A 19,732-nucleotide genomic window follows, 5' to 3' on the forward strand; every position below is an offset into this window, starting at 1 on the left:
ATGCCTCAAATCTTATAAATATCGAGGAAAACAAATGCTATGCAGCGTTCTACCTATGAAAACGATGACAAACACTGCAAGACAGTGTATTCCAAGCGCGAATCTCGATCGGTAACGAAAGGTCCCTGTTCCGTGGACCGTCAGGTATGCCACCCAATAGTATCCCGCCATGTCAGCCTGGCCACGTCCTAAATCAGCATGTCAGGTATAAGAGGGAACCTTGCATAAAACCCCTCACGTTATCGCGCACATCTCCTGATCCTCGTTCCTCTCCGCCCCGCTTGCGCCGCGCCTCCGCCCCCGTCTCCTGTGAGATCAGCTCCGGCGGCACGCGGATATGGTAATTGGGACCGAAACCTTACATATATTCTACTGGGGAATCTTATGATTTTGCGCAGAACTTATGATTTCTTTTTCCCTTTTGTGATTTTGGAATGTTGTGTGTACACATATGCGTATGATGGTTCCGCTGCTGTCACGATTTTGGTTTTGCGGGGGACCGATTTGATGGAGTCTCCCGTGATTTTGCGTCTCTGTTGTGGGTTTTCTGTCACCGTTTGATGGATCGGTGCGGATCCCTGCTTAATTCGACTGCGAGCGTGGCTGTAGCCTGTAGGCTGGGGAAGACATCAATCCATAGGAATGACGATCCAGTGGTTGGGTTGATTCTCTTGGAATCCACTATGAGAATGAATCAATGTCACTGCTCCCCCCTTTTTTGTGGAAGAGATCCCATAAATATCAAAATATGGATGTGCCATACTTTATATTTGAAATTTAGTTCCTTACATAATGCTGCCGGTGGTTCTTACCTGTGAACTTTGTGAAAAAGATGAAAAATATCATAGACCCCACCCCCAACCCCCAAACACACACACACCACCACCACCACCCGTCGTATAAATGGTTGTGCAACTGTTACTGGACATATATCGAATCTAAAATTTGACCTATATAGACCATTAAACTCAAAGCAATAGGAAATACTATGTATTCCGGGCATGTTCTGTGGTATTTTAATAGGAGATTTTCAATTCTGACTTGCATGGCTATCTCTCTAAAAGCCTTTCTAAATTTTTGATGAAATGCCATTCAGTGTAATTATTGGTTACCTTACAATGGAGTTAGAAGCTTGGGATTATTTTGCACTGTTTTAAGACTTGTTCATAAGAACAAATACTAGCTATTATTATTTCTTAAATATTTAAGTAGGATATTTTCATGTTTGGTCTCCATGATTAGTCACGGTGATCTAAGCTGATGGCGAATCCTTATCCTCTATGTTATTTTCTGTTTAGAATTGTGGCTACTGTTTCTGGCTATTGAATTTCCATGATTTGAGTTTGATTGTTTTGTTTGAACAGACAACCTTTTAGGTATTGACAGGTGAACTGGGCCATTCTGTAAGGATAGATAGAATTAATATTGTTCATTTTGTTAATAATTTTTTCTGGTGTCTGGTACCAAATGCACATGTTGGGACCCTGAAAGTGAATATAGTGAACATATTTTACATGATTTATATGTTCCATTTCCTCTTAAGTGGGTAAGAATGTCACTATTTTTTGATGGCGGAATAGGTTTAAAATCTTCTATTTTGATAGCAAAAACTTAAAAAGTTAAGCTGCAGATGTAGTATCTGCCTGTGTTACATCTCTATCCATTTAGAAACTGTTATGTTTGATTCTTTATGCTAAACTAATTTCATTTGCATTTCCCAGACTACTTCAAGGCGTCTTGCTGACAGGAAGAGTGCAAAGTTCCAGAAGAACATCACAAAGAGGGGTTCTGTGCCTGAGACCACGGTGAAAAAGAGCAATGACTACCCTGTTGGACCTATAGTTCTTGGATTCTTCATTTTTGTGGTCATTGGATCATGTAAGCACCGCACCAAGCCTTTACTAGCCTCCCTTCTGTTTTGAAACTATATCTCTTGCATTTTCGAGATGTTTGTACTTTTTATTAGTCTTTTAAGCTTATGCTAATTTAAGTGTCAACACGTCGTAATGCATAGCTCTTCAGCTTTTAAGAACCATGTGACCAACCATTTATGGATAATGTTTTCTTCATGAACAGGTTGTATAAATGTAGCAAGTTTGATTCATTCGGGAGAGTTAATTTAAGTGATTCTCTGTTTAGTTGTTAATATCAGTACCTTGTGATTGATGAAATCTGATATTTTTTAGCCATCACTACCAGTGCTTGAAATCTTTTTGGGTGTATGTATGACAAGTTATCTAGCAATTATGTTGGATAGAGCATGTTGATTTTTGTACCATTATTCGCTGCATGTTTGGATGGGACTTATGTTTTTTTAAACACCCATGCATTGCCTATTGACAATGCATCACCCAATATAAAATGGGACAACCAGGTTATATATTGAGGATATCAAAATTCTGGTCTGATTTGACTAGTACTCACTTCACTGTGTGTTGTTATCAGATTTTGGAAATTTACTTGCCTAATGTATTATTATATGATTCAAATACAATGCATTAGACTATGACTATCTCTAGCTGTTTACCTATCCCTATCCCCCATATTCAAACTCCACTCTGTGAACAGTGTAGTCTACAGTGTAAAACGGTGTTTTTGGTGACCATATGAGTAAGCTGCTGGACACGGTCTTATTGCAAGTGTTTGTAACATATATTTTAGACTAGATTTGCTAGTGAACTGCTTGACCATCATTAATCTATTTTTTTGGCAAAGCTTTAAAGTATGATGTTGTTTTACATATGAAACATGATTCTATGCTAATTTTACATCATATAACTGGAATTGTTGGTAAAGTTTATAGGGTTTTATCTTTGCATCATATGCGTGTTTGTGTGTTTTTTTGTTACCTATGTTTCATTTATATGCCAGAAAACATCTAAGCCCGTATCCTGTTCACTCATATAGTCATCCAAAACACTGTTTTGCATTATAGACTGTATTGTTCGCAGAGTGGAGTTTAATTATAGGCATGAGGATGTGTAAGCTGCTGGAGATAGCCTAACGGTGTTATCTGTTTTGATACAAAAGGCTTTTGAATTTCCTTAGTGGAGAATGCAGTGTTCTTGATCTAACAAGAAGTCTGACTCCGCGTTCTCTTGGTCTATTTGCAGCCTTGTTCCAGATAATCAGGACAGCGACAAGCGGTGGGCTGGCCTGAATTCACTGAGCTAAAACCAGAAATTTATCTGTCCGTGAGCTGGGAGGCAGTATCTGTGTTGTGTAGCAAACTTGTTCATGGATATGTAGTGCGAATGTCACTACTGTTCTGTTTGCAGTATCAAAAGAGTTTAAACTGATGTTGTAACCATGCAAAGGCTGAAAATTTTAAAGAGTATGGGAGAAACCTTAATCTAAAGAAGAGTGGCTCTGCAATTCCCGGGCTGGATGATTTCTGCGTAGCTGTATTGCTCAGCGGTTTCGATGCCCGTGTGGCTGTGTCCCTGTGACTGAATCGCCCTGTACGGCGATCTTCATGGGTCAGCAGATGCCCATCAGGCATCAGGTGATGATGGGCCGGTGATTCCTGAAGCCGTGGTGTACGGCGAATCAACAGCGGTCACCGTGAGACGATTAACGATGCGGCTGTTCTGTTTTTTTTTTTTGATCCAGCCGGGGCAGCAAATATCTCCCTCATTTGTGTTCGACCGTTCGCCGCCGCACTGCTCGTCAGACGTTGCGTTCCCTCAATTGCAATCGCAAAAGGGACGATTGTCCCGTCAGATTTGCAAGGCAGGGCGCTCGAAAATATCCAAGATTTGCGTGCCCGATAACGCACAGCAGGAAACACGATGGTAAACACAGAAATTTCTGGAAGCCTAAACCGTCAAACATAAATTTTATATCGTGGGACATTACTTGTTTTCAACAGCTTAGGCTTATGTCCGACAAGGTTTTGTCGATTCTAAAAGGTTAGAAATAAGCTTATCTTTGACAGCTGCCGTCGGAGATAAGCCATATCCGACGGCCGATATTTAAACTAGGTAACGGTTGTGACTGCGCTCAGTGAATCCCACAACATTAGATCTGACAGCTGTCAGACTTAATGGATCGTACGTCGGATGACTCTATAGGTGCTGACGGGCATAAGTTAGCCCTCGAAAATAAAAAAATATATATAGCAAAGAGGTCAAAATTCTCCCTGCATTTTGTTTATTACCACTACGTACAATTTCACAGCCACAAATATCCAGATTTCACAACCACATATATTTTCACAATCACATACATCCACAACCACAAACACATATATCCAGATTTCGCAATCACATACATTTTTATATTCACAACACACATTTTCATCGACACTTGTTTTCACAACCACAAACACATATCACATATCTCATTCATATATCACGAAGTTCCATACATCGGACTTAGATGAGACATTCACATAGTTCTAAATCATTCAAATGTTGACATCAAACTACCAAGGTTATAAAGTGCAATAGAATACTAAATAACTGGAAGTCGCCTAGGGGGGTAAATAGGCGAAATCTGAAAATTATAACTTCAAACCCGGACTTGATCCCTCCATTAGTGATTTGTCACACCCGGATTTAAGGGACAAAGCCGGATGCGTCTTATATATGCGCCAAGGAAGAACAACACATATAATAACAGAGTGCATAAAGATAAATGTCATAAATATCATAAATGTACTTATTACATAGCAGAAGTCTTATAAAATAAATGATAAATATAAAATGAACTAAATATTATTTTACTGGCGCCACAAAACTGACTGGGAGACGCCACCTAGAACAAGTCGTAAGCTTCGGTGTTAGGCGGCTCCTCTTCGACCACCTGTTCTTCTCCTGTGGAGGGCGTGAGACAGCAAGGGTGAGCTCACATATGTTCATCGCTCAACAAGTTGTGAGAAATAATGTGCATGAACTCACCAAAGGTGGGAGTACATGTGAAGTGTAAGGCTGATCAATAAAATAAAGGTTGAAGCTGGGCATGGCTTTTATAAGTTGGTCAAAATTTTATTAGCAATTACTAAGTGTAAGTAAATACCAAACCATGGTAATAATAAATAAAAGTAATAATAAAATAATCCCAATGCGATGCAAATGATAAATTAAATTTAATTCCATAAGTTAATCATGTGAGTGTCCGAGTTGCTCATGACCGTGAGCACGGCTGATATACCAGTTTTACACTGTGCAGAGGTTGCACATCTTTACCCACAAGTCGTGTTACCCATTTGCCACGGGGTTGATCGGACCCCATACACCTCTACCAAGGAAGCAAGGCAAGGTTCCACTATGAGGCCTTTACAAAGTTCCACTAGCTTTAGAAAACCCGCTACAGTTTATAGGAAGCTCCAGTGCAGAGATCCCTCACCTGACCGCCATCGTAGTAAAATCAACCCACGGACCTCCCTACACTGACCACTCCCCTACTGCCCTTGCCCCTTTCGGGTAAGATAGTCCTCCACTAGCTTTCCTAGTTAGTTAGCCAAGGGATCCCATTCCTCCCTTGTGGTAGCACTGTTTTCCCGGGTGGTCGCTCCATGTTCCAATTAACATAATGATCTTAACATGAATAGTAAATAACAACTGATAATAAAAGTGTGATCATGAATAATGTATCTCCATACCCAAACCACATAAAGCAATAGTAAGTACTACCCAAAAGTTCAGTGGAATCAAGGTATAAAGATAGTCAAACTGGGGTAACCTATTGGGTCCCATCAAAATTAACCTATGCAGATCATTATGATTAATAAGAACGTGACTAGGTAAAAAGAAATGATCAAGGGCACAACTTGCCTTCAACGAGCTCCTGCTCAGCAGTCTCCACCTGCTGAACCCCCGGATCCTCTGTGGCTTGCTCGTCTACTCGCATCAATACAAACATACATAGTATAGAAAAAATTAATATCACACCAAACAATAGAACAAAATACATGATAATATTCTACACTGCATAACGAGATCGTAGGAACAAGAATCACTAAATTCGGAGTTACGGTTATTAAGTTATGAATTTCGAAAGTTATTAAGTACTTGGAACAGCATAACTCATGTGAACAATTTTAGTTCAAATTTAATGGCTAAACAAATTTACTAAATGATAAACAATACTAAAACAAAATTAATGCCACTAGAATGAATTAATTTGGAGTTAAAATGAATTTAATATGAATTATACAAGTTTCTGGAGTTATTTTTGTATTAAAAATCAATTTCCAGAATTTATTCTCTATTTTCACTACTCTCTGGATTGGGCGCCAATTTCTGAGAAGTGCTGGGGCTAAACTATAGTTGTCCCCAAGACTCAGGCTACTAGCGCATGGACTGCGGGTTAATACTATCAATACAAAGGGGTTTCTATGCAATTCTGACTCGGAAAAGGGGTATCGCCATGTACTGGCCGTCCGATCTAACATCAGTGGCGCTTATTAAATATGTTTTAAGTTGAATCGGTATGAGATATCACCCGTCAGATCGGAGATCAGCGGACACGATCAAAACACTCGTGATCAAATCGTGGCCCTCCATCTAAGACCTACGGTCCATATTGCCCGCGCGAAGGGAAAAGACTTACCAGTCGCGCTTAGGCCCAATCCTGAGATTCCGGCCCACCAGGGTTTGATGCCGTGCAACCCAACAGCCAACCGGTGCCGACATGTGGGTCCACGACGCCAGCGTCCCCAATCACGCGCGCGTTTTCCCTGGGAATCATGGCCCGCGTGTCAGTCAATGCCGCACGAAGCTGATGGCAACCCTGCGCCGACAGCCTCGTCCCACGTCACAATGCAACAGCCTTCCGCTATCAGGCGGGCTCGGGTTGCCAGAACCAGACTCCGACCTCGCTTCCGTAACAGCTACACCAAAATCGGCGGCATCCGCATCGTCCGCACGGCATGGGGGTTGACCGAGGGTCCTTCAAACCGCCCTACAAGTGCCACCGCCTTGCCCTCTGGACTCGCCTCGACTCACCCACTTTCACACTTCCACCGCGCCACGCCTGCGTAGATTGTGAAAGCCGCTGGTGCTGCCATGCTTGCCCCGGACCACCGCGCCACTCAAGATCAAATCGGGGTGCTAGGGGAATTCACCCGGCGCTGCTGAAGCCGCACATCGCGTCGTCTGTCGAGGGAGATCCCCAAACCTCGGGCAATTCTTCGTCGGAGTTGGGGAAACGCCGCCGTCCATGATTCTCCATGGACACCGTCGCTACCGACTCGGCAACCGGTAAGGACACCCTCATATCGCTCGCATTGATGCTCTCATGGCGTAACTACGTTTGATTAGGGGAGTAGGTGTCAGAAACTTGCGCTGGGAGGGGGGGAACTCCGGCGTTCGCCGCCGCGGTGCATGTGGCACAACCGGACCCAGCGCGGGGAAGACGTCGTCGTCTCGGTCGTTAGTTTCTGGGTGGATGGCCCAGATCTGTCGATAGCTTACTGCTCCACCGTAAACAATGTGGTTCGTCGATCTAGAGATGTCTGTCTCAGATTAGGTCTAGTGATTGAGTCATGCCACATGATCTGGTTTGTCGATCTAGGATCGAACGCGCGGAGTGAAAGTGAGTGGCGGATAGTATAGGTTCTAATCTGGACCGTCGGGCTCTGATCGGACGGTCAGAAAACCTCGATACCCTTTCGACCAGGATACTTTGCAGTCAGACCCCTACGCTTATTTGAAACTTGAAAGGGAAATAGGGTTTAACCTTTTCCTATAAATAATTTTGTGGGGTTGAATGTCCAACACAAATAATTGGACTAACTAGTTTGCTCTAGAGTATATGATATACAGGTGCATAAAGGTTCAACACAAACCAATAAAAGATTGAAGAAAGGGTTCAAAATCAAAGGAGCAAAGAAACCGAGTATGCCCTTGTCTGGTGCACCGGACTGTCCGGTGCACCAGGACCGTACAACGTCCAACTCTCAACTCTCGGGTTTCTTAGGACGCGCTCCGCTATAATTCACCGGACTGTCCGGTGTGCCACCGGACTGTCCGGTGCACCAGCGGAGCAATGGCTTTTCGCGCAACGATCGACTGCAAAAGCGCGGGTCAGAGCTACAGTGCGCAAACAGTGCGCGCAGAAGTTAGAGCAGTCGCCAGAGGCACACCATACAGTGAACAGTACCTGTCCGGTGCGGCACCAGACTATTTGGTGCCACTAGAAGACAAAGCCTCCAACGGTCAACTGCTCCAGAACCCTAACGGTTGGGTGACGTGGCTGGCGCACCGGACAGTGTTCGGTGGCGTACCGGATTGTCCGGTGCACCCATCGACAGCAGCGTGCCCCAATGGCTATGTGGTGGTTGAAGGCTATAAATACCCCCAACCACCACCACTCCAAGCATCCAAGTTTCTAGCACTTCACATTCAATACAAGAGCTAGTGCATTCACTCCTAGACACAATTCAATAGAATCAAAGCCTCTCCAAGCCTCAAAAACTCATTCCAACCACTTAGTGACTTGAGAGAGTGTTTTGTTCGTGTTCTTTGAGCTCTTGTTCTTGGATCGCTTTCTTCTTCCTCATTCTTGTTCTCAAAGTGACTTGTAATCAAAGCAAGAGACACCAAGTGTGTGGTGGTCCTTGCGGGGTCTAAGTGACCCGTTTGATTAAGGAGAAAGCTCACTCGGTCTATGTGACCGTTTGAGAGAGGGAAAGGGTTGAAAGAGACCCGGTCTTTGTGACCACCTCAACGGGGACTAGGTTCTTTAGAACCGAACCTCGGTAAAACAAATCACCGTGTTCATCCGCTTTATTTCTTGGTTGATTTGTTTTCCCTCTCTTTCGGACTCGAATTCACTTCTAACGCTAACCCCGGCTTGTAGTGTGTGCTTAAGTTTATAATTTTTAGATTCCGCCTATTCACCCCCCTCTAGGCGACTTTCAATTGGTTTCAGAGCCCGGTGCTTCATTTAGAGTCTAACCACTCGAAGTGATGTCGGGAGGATCCGCCAAGAGGGAGATGGAAACCGACGAGAAGGCCACAAGCCATGGGAAGGCTCCATCAAGGGAGTCCGGCGCCAAAGGCAAGGAGGAATCACCTCCTCGTGTCAAGTCGCATCGGAGTGATGACAAGAAGAAGAAGATGAAGAAAGTGGTCTACTACGAGACCGATTCTTCGTCGCCCTCCACATCCGGCTGCGACGCCGCGTCCGTCACTTCTAAGCACCATGAGCGCAAGAAGTATAGTAAGATGCCACTCCGTTATCCCCGTATTTCTAAACACGTTCCTTTACTTTCCATTCCATTAGGCAAACCACCATGTTTTGATGGTGAAGATTATTCTATGTGGAGTGATAAAATGAAGCATCACCTAACCTCACTCCACGCAAGCATTTGGGACATTGTTGAGTTTGGAGCGCAGGTACCTAATATAGGGGACGAAGATTACGATTCAGACGAGGTTGCCCAAATCCAGCACTTTAACTCCCAAGCCACTACTATACTCCTCGCCTCTCTATGTCGAGAGGAGTATAATAAGGTGCAAGGGTTAAAAAGCGCCAAGGAGATTTGGGACATCCTAAAGACAACGCACGAAGGAGATGAGGTGACCATGATCACCAAACGGGAGACGATCGAGGGGAGCTCGGTCGATTCGTCCTCAACCAAGGAGAGGAGCCACAAACAATGTACAACCGGCTCAAGACCTTAGTGAATCAAGTGCGCAACCTCGGGAGCACAAAGTGGGATGACCATGAAATGGTCAAGGTTATTCTAAGATCCCTTGTTTTTTGTAATCCTACTCAAGTTCAATTAATACGTGGTGATCCTAGATATAAGCTAATGTCTCCCGAGGAGGTAATTGGGAAGTTTGTGAGCTTTGAACTAATGATCAAAGGCTCCAAACACATCGTTGACTTGGAGCAAGGCGGCACCTCCACACTCGAGGTGCAACTCGTCGCATTCAAAGCGATGGAAGAGAAGAAAGAAGAGTTTACATCAAGTAGGCTCCCCATCGACACCTCCAAGCTCAACAATGAGGAGATGTTGCTCATCATCAAGAGCTTCCGTCAAATCCTCAAGCAAAGGAGGGGAAAGGACTACAAACCCCGCTCCAAGAGGGTGTGCTACAAGTGTGGTAAGCCCGGTCATTTTATTGCTAAATGTCCAATGTCTAGTGATAATGACAGGGGCGACAACAAGAGGGGGAAAAAGAAGGAAAAGAAGAGGTACTACAAGAAGAAGGGCGGCGATGCCCACGTGTGTCGGGAATGGGACTCCGATGAGAGCTCCATCGACTCCTCCTCCGACGAGGATGCTGCCAACATCGTCGTCAACAAGGGCCTCCTCTTCCCCAACGTCGGCCACAAATGCTTCATGGCAAAGGACGGCAAAAAGAAGAAGGTACAAACTAGAACCACGCCCAAGTATACTACATCTAGTGATGAGGGTAGTTCTAGTGAAGATGAAGATGATTTGCTTACACTTTTTGCCAACCTTAACATGCAACAAAAGGAAAAATTAAATGAATTGATAGGAGCCATTCATGAGAAGGATGAACTCTTGGACAGCCAAGAAGAATTCCTTATTAAGGAAAATAAAAAGCATGTTAAAGTAAAAAAATGCCTATGCTCAGGAAGTAGAGAAAAATGAAAACTTGACTAGGAGCTTAGCACTTGCCATGATTCATTTACCAGTCTTAGAAATGAAAATGCTAGTTTAATTGCTAATATTGATAAATTGAATGAATCAATTTCTAGCCTTAAAACTGAAAATGCTAGTTTAATTTCCAAGGCTGAAGATTTAAATGTTTGCAATGATTCTATTTCCTGTCTTAGAGATGAGAATGCAATATTACATGCTAAGATAGATGAATTAAATGCTTGCAAACCCTATACATCTACTATTGATCATGTTACTATTTGTACTAGATGTAGAGATGTTAATGATGATGCTATTCATGATCACCTTGCTTTAATTAAACAACAAAATGATCATATAGCTCAATTAACTACTAAAATCAATGAGCATGAAATTGAAAATGAAAAATTTAAATTTTCTAGAAGCATGCTCTATAATGGGAGACGCCTTGGCATCAAGGATGGCATTGGTTTCCAACAGGGAAGCAATGTCAAACTTAATGCTCCTAAAAGATTGTCTAATTTTGTTAAGGGCAAAGCTCCCATGGTTTAGGATAATGAAGGTTACATTTTATATCCTGCTAATTATCCTGAGCACAAAATTAGGAGAATTCATGCTATAAAACCTCATACTGTTTCACATCATGCTTTATGTATAAGAATGAAGCTTCTAGTTCTAGGCAATCAACCCATGTCAAATTGCCTAAAAAGAGAACTCCTACTGCATCAAATGAGCCTAATATTTCATTTAAGACTTTTGATGCTTTTTATGTTTTAACTAACAAATCAGGCAAAGTAGTTGCCAAATATGTTGGGGGCAAACACAAGGGCTTCAATACTTGTGTTTGAGTACCCAAGGTGCTTGTTTCTAACATCAAAGGACCCAAGACTGTTTGGGTACCTAAGAATAAGGCCTAAATTGTTTTGCAGGTTTATGCATCCGTGGGCTCAAGTTGGATAATTGATAGCGGATGCACAAACCACATGACAGGGGAGAAAAGAATGTTCTTCTCCTACGAGAACAACGAAGATCCCCAATGAGCTATCACATTCGGGGATGGAAATCAAGGTTTGGTCAAAGGACTTGGTAAAATTGCTATATCATCAGACCATTCTATTTCCAATGTTTTTCTTGTAGATTCTTTAGATTACAATTTGCTTTCTGTTTCTCAATTATGTAAAATGGGCTACAACTGTCTTTTTACGAATTTAGGTGTTATTGTCTTTAGAAGAAGTGATGATTTAATAGCATTCAAGGGAGTGTTAGAGGGTCAGTTATATTTAGTTGATTTTAATGAAAACACAGCTGAACTCAACACTTGTTTAATTGCTAAGACTAATATGGGTTGGCTCTAGCATCGCCGACTAGACCATGTTGGAATGAAGAATCTTCACAAGCTTATAAAGGGAGAACACATTTTGGGACTAACAAATATTCATTTTGAGAAAGACAGGATTTGTGCGCATGTCAAGTAGGAAAGCAGGTTGGCGCTCATCATCCACACAAGAACATAATGACAACAGACAGGCCACTAGAACTACTCCACATGGATCTATTCGGCCCGATAGCTTATGTTGGGGGCCTTCGGCTTCCGAAGGTCCTCAAAAACATAATTTGACAACGCTTTCTAAGTATGCAAGCAGGTATCTTCGGAATAAGAAATCAGGTTGCGGGTATACAGAAGCATGGTCATGACGAAGCTTAACTGGGACGGAGACGATCACGAAGCGATACGTGGAAGAGCTTCGGCATCACGACGGGAAGGGGAAACCGACTTAAAGATGAAAAGCCAAACTAGACCTCGAAGAATTACTATAGGTTCATTGATAAATGTAAAGGGCATTAATGTAATTTTGCATGGGCTGCGACCCGTGCCTATAAATAGATGAGCAGTATTCCCGTACTGTTCACGCTGATTTGGCATTGACTTTTGTGTCACACTTGTACTTTTACCTTCTCACGAGCCGAAGGTACATTTGTAATTTGATATTATTTCTATTCCGTCATCATAATAAAATAAAAATGGGTTGTCAATAATACATAACCGTTTATGTTAACTTATATGTTTCATATGATTCCTTCCTCATTATTATATTTTATGCTTATGAAGGTATGTCCTTCATAACCTTCGTCCAAAAATCATTATGTCCTTAGGGAAATAATGTTTCGAAGGACGAAGGATATTAACATTTAACATTTTGTGTTGCCTTGTTCTTAATTCATAGCATTTGAGAACAAGTCCCCAACATTGGCGCCCACCTCCGGTGAACTCACTTCCATTTTTTGAGTCTTGAACACTCGGCAAGCATCACCTTCGTCATGCCGCCGAAAAAAGCTTCAGCGACAGGGGCTGGTACTTTACAGCCGCTGGATCCCAATCAGGATGTCCTTTCTCTTAGAGAGGCCCGAAGCCAGAAGAGGAAGGCTGTTAGTCCAACACCTCCGGAGGATGACCTGGATCAGGAGATCCAAAACCTGGAGATCCTTCAGCAACAGGTGCAACACAAGAAGGAGAAGATGGCTCGCCTAGCTGATCTTCAGAGACAGATAGACGAAGCTTCTGAAGAGGTCCGTCATCTTGTTCAAGATGATCAAAGCCGAAGGCCTCCACGCAGAGAGCTTCATCAGGAAGGCTTCCACAATGAGGACGACTGGTATGAAGATTTCCATCATGGAAACTTTGCTTTTGATGATGCTTCTCCTCTCTCAACAGAATTGCAGGCTACACCATGGCCCCAGTCCTACAAGCCACCACAGCTCCCCATGTATGACGGTCATACAGACCCCAAGCAATTCCTAATGAGCTACGAAGCAACGATATCTTCGTATGGTGGCAATACGGCAGTCATGGCAAAATCTTTTGTCATGGCCGTCAGGAGCGTTGCTCAGACTTGGTACTCTTCTCTTCGGCCAGGGACAATCACTTCTTGGCAGAAATTGAAGGATATGCTGATAACTAGCTTTCAAGGGTTTCAGACGAAGCCAGTCACCGCTCAGGCTCTCTTCCAGTGTACCCAGGACCATGAAGAGTACCTTCAAGCGTATGTCCGAAGGTTTCTGCGCCTGAGGGCACAAGCGCCGACAGTGCCCAATGAAATTGTCATTGAGGCCATGATTAAGGGGCTTCGGCCGGGACCATCAGCGCAGTACTTTGCCAGGAAGCCACCACAAACGTTGGAGAAGCTGCTCCAGAAGATGGATGAATACATTCGAGCTGACAATGACTTCCGCCAAAGAAGGGAGGAAGCATTCAGGTTCTCTGAAATGACCAGGGGCTTCGGAGGAAGATTTCACCCGAGGCATGTTAGGTCAATCCATAACTCTGCTCAAACTGATGATCGAGGAAGCCAGCAGCAAAGACCACAACACTCTTCACAGGCTTCGGCCCAACAGCAGAGTTCTTTTCGGCCGCCAGCGCCAAGGGGCAGAGGCGCCAGGGGCTTCGGGGGAAGGTTTGGAGACCAGCCAAGAAAAATATATTGCCTATTCTGTGGTGAAGACAAGGGCCATACTACCAGGATGTGCCATGTTACCATCCAGAAGCAGAAGGAAATAGCGGAAGCAGCAGCGCAACAGAGTCAGCCGAAACAGGTCATGCATACTGCTTCGTATCACTCACCTTATATTCCAGAATATATAGGCAACCACCCTGCAGGTTCTGTTGCTTCGGCGAGCCAATCCCAAGCATCCTGGTAGCAACCTTCACCGCCACCGCCGATCCAGCGAGGACAACAGCCAGAAGGGAGTCAGCACAATCATCTTCAGAGGGATTTCAGAGAGGAGTCCGTAGCTCGCACAGTCAACAGCACTGTGCCAGAGTCGAAGCACATTTATTGACAAATATCCTACTTCAACAGCAGTTCTTTTGCATTTTCTACATTCACTATTTCCCTTTTGTTAATAAGAAACAATTATGAAGAGTTTAAATGTCTTTTGTTGAATTTCAATTCCTTGTAATACTTTCATCTTTTACCATAATAAAAATATGTTTTTCCATAGGCTTGAGTTGCCGAAGCATACGAACTTATACTGATTTGGAGGACCTTTGAATTATCAAAAAATTGATTTAACAGTACAAATTGTTCGAAACAGTAAAAAGTCGTTCCTAAGGGAGCGCAGTGTAAGTTTTCTAAACCTACAGCGAAAAATAAACGCTGATTCCGCTGAAAGTAAAAGGCGAAGAAGCTCCTAAGGGAGGCTTACAGCGAAAAATAAACGCTGATTCCGCTGAAAGTAAAAGACGAAGAAGCTCCTAAGGGAGGCTTACAGCGAAAAATAAACGCTGATTCCGCTGAAAGTAAAAGGCGAAGAAGCTCCTAAGGGAGGCTTACAGCGAAAAGTCAGCGCTGATATAAAAAGTGTGTGTGCTTTATTACAGGGATATGTATCTGCGGCACAAATATCATTTTGCATAACATAACATCATCACATCATTTTTGCATAACATAAGCATCATACAACATAATGCATCTAGAACAAGAAGGGGATACAGTATTGACCTTCGGAACATATTTTGGGAAAGAGAAAATCGTACTAAGGCACAAGGCAAATCGGGATGAAGTGTAGCTTCATCGGAAAAGCAACACAAAACTTTTTTACAGCTTCGAAGAATATTTCACGAAGCTTGGACATTTTTTATCAGAGAAGTAAGCAAATTCTTATAGAAAAGATTTTCTTCACGAAGCATGAAAAGAAGGGAAGGTGTTTTTTCGCCGAAGGCTCAAAAAATGGTATGTATGCAAAGTTTCATGCATCGTAAAGAATTAAACTATAAATAGATTATATATTACATTTAAAGTTACAATATATTACACATTTTTACATTTCAAATGTTTCTACAATGGCATTCAATCCTCTTTAAGCACTATTTCTGCAGCTTCGTTCAATAGTTGGTTGACAACCTTGTCCATAATGGCTTCGGCCATTTGTCTAATTTCATCGTCCCCCTTCGTGTGGGGGCCCGGAGATGCCTCAGCAGCTTCTGAGGGAAGAAAAGATACGGCTATATTACTATTACAAACCGAGAACGGAGTTTGGAAATAAAAATTACAGCATGATAAAAACCACTAATTAATACCTATGTGCCCTTCGGGCTCTGTACTTTTTTCGGCAGCTTCCGCTACTTTTCTAGCATCGTGGATGCCTTTTTCACTCCTTTGAATAATTTCTTGCGCCAGTTCTCGGCCGCCGTTATCCCAGATATCGGTGAAGAATTTTCCGCCGACCATGCTTGCTTCGGGTGAGGGGTCTTTAATGTCTTCAGTAGACAAAGTAGCTTCGGACTGCGCTAAAGATTTTACATGCTCGCAGCCTTTCTTCTCCAAAACAGTAGCAATCCCTCTAGCACCCGAAAAAGCGCAGATGTCGCCATGGCTGTTCAGAATTTCCTCGAAGGCCTCTGCTTCGTGACTGATCCATTCCATGGGACCTTCAGGATTGCCTCTTGAAAAATTCTCTTCACTAGAAAACGCGCCAACGCTGGCGAAGCTAGATTTTATCTTTTTGACGCATTCTATGGATTTAACATAGCATTTCCTCTGGGAGGCACGAAGCTCTTTGACACTTAACTCTAAATGATTGGCCAATTGGTCACTAAGCTCTCGTTTTGTCTCTTCAAGTATACGTTCTTCTTTAGCTCTAGCTAGCTGTTTCTGAAGATCTTTAATTTCACGTTTGTGAGATTCGGCCTGAACCTTTGAAGCAGCTTCGTCCTTTTCTACCTTGTCTATCAATGTAAGCAGAATTTTATCTTTTTCTAGAGCTTCGTTTCTCAGTTTAATAACTTCTGATCGTAGATTGTTGAACGCAATTTCATAGCTCTCGTCCTCGGCACTCTTTTGTGCTCTCAATGCGTTGCTTAGAATTAAACCCTATATGAAAAAGAGTTTGTATAAGAATAAAAGAATGAGTTACAAATTATAAAGTTTCCAAACGACTAATTCCCATACCTTCAGGCTATTGTACGCAAGACTATCCGCGAGATCTTCTTTCGTCATAGCACTTAAGCCAGCTTCGAGCTTCGGAAACCTCATGCTTCTAGACATCTCCCGGCAGACGGATAATTCTTTACTGTCTGGGAGGCAGTATAGGAAATCCTCTTCGTCCGTCCCATTGAATACTAGTGCCCCCCTCGGATATTTCAATTCTTTGGCATAGTGATTAGCTTCAAAAACTTCTTCTTCCGATAACTTTTTCCCCGAAGCATGACGCATAATATAATCGTATGTTTTGGAAGATGCTTCGGGGACAGCAGTATCAATTTCTTCGACCAAAATAGGCTCTGACATTTTTTCTTCAGTTGCCTTTTCAATTCTTGCTTCTTCCGCTTCCAAAGGTATTACCTTGGTTGGTTCTGAAGGCCCAGTTTCAACTACAGTTTGTTGCTTTGGAGCCTTAGCAACAGATACTTCAGCAGGCGCCTCAGAAGTTTCAGCAGTCTTCTTTGGAGTTGTGCTTGGAAGTTTAATTGTTTCCAAAACATCCAACACATTGACCATTCTTTTTCTTTTTGGGGTCACGGTCGGCCCCTTTTTAATTTTTGCTACTTCAATTTCTACTGAAGGACTTAAAATTTCTGATATTTTTGCTCCCTCAGTTGATGCTTTTGCTTCTTCCATCTTTTCTGTCGATGGCACTTCGGCCATCTCTTTGGTTTCTGGTAACAGAATCTTTGGTTCCTCCAATTCTTTTATTGTTGGCGCTTCGGCCATTTCTGCGACTTCTGGCAGCAGGGTTGGCTCTTCAGCCTCGGTGGTCGAAGAGGTTTCTCCGGTGAATTCAGGCACCATGGCTAGTTCAATATAGCGTGGCCGATGTGTGAGAACTTTTACCCTCTTTCTCTTCGGTGCTGGCTCACTAGGAGCAACTGCAGCTTTTTCTTTCGCAGAAGTTGTGCCTTTTCTTTTTTGCCCTCGTATTGGATAGCGATAGTCGGGGTAGACGAACCCGATTGCATCAAATACCCGGTTGAGTCTTTTCCTTTTTCGGCCTCCGAAGGCCGCTGACAAAGCAGTATCTTCGGCCTTCGAATATGCCCCAAGCAATTCATCACTTACAGTCTCAATGCTCTTTAACCAATCATCATCTGGTTCAACGAATTTGTCTCCATACTTGAATGTGTACTTCAGCCGAACTAGCCCACCTTCGTTAGTTTCTTTAATAGTTTCTTTCGGCATTTCCCAATTATCCGTAAGAGGCCACACTCTAAAGACAATATGTTCTTGTGTTAAATCCCTCGTCCCAATAAAAGAACAAACAACTCCGAAGGCTCTCTGGCATTCTTCGGCTGCTTCATTCATTTCCACCTTCGGCCTTCGCAGGCCAAAGCGTTGCCAGATGGGATGCATAATAATCTTCTTTATATCTTCTCGAGATTTCAAGTCATTTTTCACGTAAAACCATTCCGTCATCCAATCGCCAGGCCACCTCTTGCGAAAGGTCGGCACTGGGCAGCTTGACCCAGAACGAGAGCCGAAGCTATAGCAGCCAAAGTTGTTGTTATATTGTTCCTTACCCCAGGGTTTTGTCTCGTATAACAATTCATGTATATTGCAGAAGCTCTTTGCATCAGGTTCCAAGCCTTGGCTCCTCACAGCCCACACGAAAATATTCATCCTTATGATCGCTTCGGGGATAAGTTGGTGAAGGTGGATTTCAAATATCTTCAGCACCTCCACAACAAAATGGCTCAGGGGAAATCGTAGTCCAGCTTTCAAGAAGCTTCGAAATATTACAACTTCATTTTCCTCAGGAGTTGGGCAAGTCTTCTCTCCCTCGTCGACCCTTACAATAGACAAATCCCGGAAATATCTTCCCCTCATGTTGGCAAGATGACTTTCTTTAATACTTGATTTGCCGAAAACCGCATGGCTTGGTCGCCAAGGTCGATCTTCAGAGTCTTCGCCACCACTATCCGCATCATAACTGTCGCTGTCACCAGTATCTTCGGATAAACCTTCCAAAATTTCTTTAGTGATCTTCTCTGTATTAGTCTTCAACATAGATCGAAGAAAACCCAGATGCATCTCTTCAGAAAGATTCAGCTTCATTTCGGCAACAACCTTCTTCTCCTCAGACATCTCTTCGGAATTCTTGCCTCTCGCTTCCGAAGCTTAAAACTAGGGAGGCAACAAAATATTTGTGGGCAGAAAACTATTTGAGCAGGCAAAACAGATGGCAAGGGAGCGTGCCAAATAAATTGTGGCGAGCTTGTATTTATACACTCATTATGTCGAAAACTGGAGGGTCCCGCTTGTCAAGGACTGTTGCTATTCTAGCAAAGGGAAGGTGTTTTTTCGGACCTTCAGCTCGAAGCCTTCGTCCATATCGCAACATAAATTTATTATTCCAGCAAATTAATATTGCGAGGGGCTACTGTTGGGGGCCTTCGGCTTCCGAAGGTCCTCAAAAACATAATTTGACAACGCTTTCTAAGTATGCGAGCAGGTATCTTCGGAATAAGAAATCAGGTTGCGGGTATACAGAAGCATGGTCATGACGAAGCTTAACTGGGACGGAGACGATCACGAAGCGATACGTGGAAGAGCTTCGGCATCACGACAGGAAGGGGAAACCGACTTAAAGATGAAAAGCCAAACTAGACCTCGAAGAATTACTATAGGTTCATTGATAAATGTAAAGGGCATTAATGTAATTTTGCATGGGCTGCGACCCGTGCCTATAAATAGATGAGCAGTATTCCCGTACTGTTCACGCTGATTTGGCATTGACTTTTGTGTCACACTTGTACTTTTACTTTCTCACGAGCCGAAGGTACATTTGTAATTTGATATTATTTCTATTCCGTCATCATAATAAAATAAAAATGGGTTGTCAATAATACATAACCGTTTATGTTAACTTATATGTTTCATATGATTCCTTCCTCATTATTATATTTTATGCTTATGAAGGTATGTCCTTCATAACCTTCGTCCAAAAATCATTATGTCCTTAGGGAAATAATGTTTCGAAGGACGAAGGATATTAACATTTAACATTTTGTGTTGCCTTGTTCTTAATTCATAGCATTTGAGAACAAGTCCCCAACAGCTTACATAAGCATCGGCGGGAGTAAGTACTGTCTAGTAATTGTGGATGATTATTCTCGCTTCACTTGGGTATTCTTTTTGCAGGAAAAATCTCAAACCCAAGATACACTCAAAGGATTCT

General features: G+C 42.9%; 1 protein-coding gene across 1 annotated transcript; it reads left to right on the plus strand.

Annotated features, from left to right (window-relative positions):
* Positions 1–236: 236 nt before the first annotated feature.
* LOC100286199 (membrane protein) lies at positions 237–3,358 on the plus strand. Its single transcript, NM_001165630.2, has 3 exons — positions 237–340; positions 1,722–1,878; positions 3,114–3,358. The coding sequence occupies exons 1-3, from the start codon at positions 338–340 to the stop codon at positions 3,158–3,160; spliced, it is 207 nt and encodes a 68-aa protein (NP_001159102.2). The 5' UTR covers positions 237–337; the 3' UTR covers positions 3,161–3,358.
* The last annotated feature ends 16,374 nt before the right edge of the window (positions 3,359–19,732 follow it).

Source organism: Zea mays, chromosome 6, assembly GCF_902167145.1.
Source record: "Zea mays cultivar B73 chromosome 6, Zm-B73-REFERENCE-NAM-5.0, whole genome shotgun sequence".
NCBI lineage: Eukaryota > Viridiplantae > Streptophyta > Magnoliopsida > Poales > Poaceae > Zea > Zea mays.